This window comes from Amphimedon queenslandica, unplaced genomic scaffold, assembly GCF_000090795.2.
Source record: "Amphimedon queenslandica unplaced genomic scaffold, v1.1 AMPQUscaffold_13287, whole genome shotgun sequence".
NCBI classification, from domain to species: domain Eukaryota; kingdom Metazoa; phylum Porifera; class Demospongiae; order Haplosclerida; family Niphatidae; genus Amphimedon; species Amphimedon queenslandica.
Genome location: NW_003546477.1, coordinates 1 through 2,501, shown reverse-complemented (window position 1 = coordinate 2,501; position 2,501 = coordinate 1). Strand labels below are relative to the sequence as shown.

Sequence of the window (2,501 nt, the reverse complement as noted above, 5' to 3'; positions counted from 1 at the left end):
TTTTTGGCGGACATGTTGCTAACTACATGAGGTATTTATCGGAGGAAGACAACGAGAGATATCAGAAACACTTCTCAGCTTACATTAAGGAAGGACTCGGACCAGATGATGTAAGAAAAGAGATGAGAATAATGATTTTTGGTAATGCTCGCGCAGCTTTTTGCTAGTGGATTGTTAAGTTGCTCCAAAATCAGTAGTACAGGGATTTTGGCCAATTTTGTCATAAATGAAAAGGAGAGAAATCCTCGTTTAAATTTTTTTCTAATGCATATACATTTTTTTTTTGTTGTGTAGAAAGTTATAACTGATTCCAATCAAAATTTGGATTTTTTACAAATTTTTGAAGTTGCTCCAAATGCCATGTACTGTATTGTAGTTCTTGTCAGCTCATGAAGCTCATGCTGTTTAGCTCACTTAGCATGCTTTGTGGGAAACCCTCCATATACATGTATATGTCATCCTTCTTCCCCCCCCCCCTCTCTCTCTCTCTCTCTCTCTCTCTCTCTCTCTCTCTCTCTCTCTCTCTCTCTCTCTCCCTCTCTCTCTCCCTCCCTCCCTCCCTCCCTCCCTCTCCCTCTCCCTCTCTCCTGAAAGATTGAGCCAATGTACAAGAAAGCTCATGAGATGATAAGAGCTGATCCGGTCATACAAGTGAAGGAGAGGAAGAAGATGGAGACTCAGAAACGGTGAGGGCATACATGTTTTATTTTATTATTTTTTGTTTTTTTTTCAGCTGGACTAAGCAGAAGTTGACCCTAGCTCAGCGCAAGTCGAAGATTAAGCAAAAGAAGGCGTCTTTCCTCCGTCAGTTTAAAACTGATGACGATGAGTCTGAAGACTAAGATGTAGATTGACTGCAATATTTGATTTTGTTTAAAATATTTGAAATTCCACAATGCTTGTTTGAATAGACGAATTTTGGTCACAACCTAAGTATTGTGAACACAAAGCCTTTATAAAAGTTCCCGTTTGATGCCATTTATTATTTCTAAAAGGTACAGGTACTTTAATTCATTTGATTTTGGAGCTTTTCAAAATTTAAATTTACTGAAAAAATTTAATCAATGTTGCATCATTGTTAACCTTTTGTTAGTTCATATCAATCGTGTGCTACACTCAATAATACTATAGACCACACAAACAAGTTTATAAATATAATTAGGTTTCCTTTTACAGCAGTACATGTAATATTCATTAGGTGATAAACATTAGTTATAATAATAAACATAGTTTGATGCTATCAGTAATAATTCTAGTTATAGAGATAGGGAAATTAGTACATGATGACAGCTCAGCTAATTAGTACACTGACAATGAATGAACACATTAAACTAGCTATGAGGAATGAATACGGAATACTAAATCCAATTGGAACTTCATTTTTCTCTTCTTTCCCTTTCATGTTCATTGTTGTTGTAAAACAGCTACTAAGTATTACTGTAGTTTATAGGTTATACTTTATTCTAATGTTATCAGCAACCTCCCTCTCTCCCATTGCATCTAGTGCTGCTACTAATGATATCCAGTTTGATCCACCTCCTCTTGTCTCTCTTACTCCATCCTCTCCCTTTAGCCAGGAAGATAGACACTCCATTAGACACTCCTTCACTTGTCCTCTGCAGTTTACTTCAATTGCTTTTAGTGTAGGTTGGTATAATCCTAAGTACAGGCCTAACTGTTTCCAGTTGTTAGCATAATCAAACTGTTGATTTGATGTTAATTCTTGAAGGACTGTAACAAGATCTCTAATATCTGCATGAGTGTATAATAATAATAACAACACTATATACTCTCTTAGTCTTACCAAGCAGTGTATCAGTGAGTGTTTCAATATCTATACATTATATTAAATACTAATAATACTTGATACATACACATAATGTTTGTATAGTTCAATGTACAATAATTGTATTTCTACCATGCCTATAGCTAGTTGTAATTGACAAATCAGATTGCTTGATTTTAGGTTTATAAATGACTGATTTACCACTAGGAGGTTTAATAAGTAAATTTCCAGACATTTGGACAGTAATAAGTGGCCTGGGGAATTTACTTATTAACCTCCTGCTTGAAAATAGACAACCTGTTGCTAAGTGTTGCTAAGTGCACTAAATCTAGTTGTTTACTTTAGTACATGGTAGAAGTTGGTTATACAGCTTTGTGTTGGTATTTATGGCTCTATCATAAACACCTCTTCCTTGTTGTATAACTTTACTTATTTAAATGATACTAACCAGTTTTTAATACAATGTTTAATTCCATGTTATCAGATTTAATTCCTCTCAATGGTACAGGATAAATTAATCTATCTGCACCTTCACCAGGTTCAGCTGTGATTTCAATTGTACATCCTGGGAAGTCAGGAGGAGACTTGCTGCCATAGTCATCAATTTTTCCCTGACTAACCTATTGCAACAATAATAATGCAATTAATTTAAGAGCTCACTTTTGTTGGAATGGCAAGAGGTACAACTGACCATCCCTTAGGTGGTTCATTAAAG

At 35.2% G+C, this 2,501-nt stretch overlaps 2 protein-coding genes across 2 annotated transcripts; one reads left to right on the top strand and one right to left on the bottom strand.

Moving 5' to 3' along the window:
- Window positions 1–6: 6 nt before the first annotated feature.
- LOC100632963 (60S ribosomal protein L5-like) lies at window positions 7–933 on the top strand. Its single transcript, XM_003388128.3, has 3 exons — window positions 7–110; window positions 595–686; window positions 734–933. Exons 1-3 carry the CDS (start codon window positions 27–29, stop codon window positions 840–842), a joined length of 285 nt encoding a protein of 94 aa, XP_003388176.3. The 5' UTR covers window positions 7–26; the 3' UTR covers window positions 843–933.
- A 486-nt stretch (window positions 934–1,419) lies between these two features.
- Window positions 1,420–2,406, bottom strand: LOC109583688 (uncharacterized; the record flags this gene model as incomplete). Its single annotated transcript, XM_019999120.1, has 3 exons — window positions 1,420–1,752; window positions 1,805–1,834; window positions 2,235–2,406. Coding segments are annotated over 3 exons (510 nt in total), but the record flags the coding sequence as incomplete, so codon positions are not given.
- Window positions 2,407–2,501: the final 95 nt, after the last annotated feature.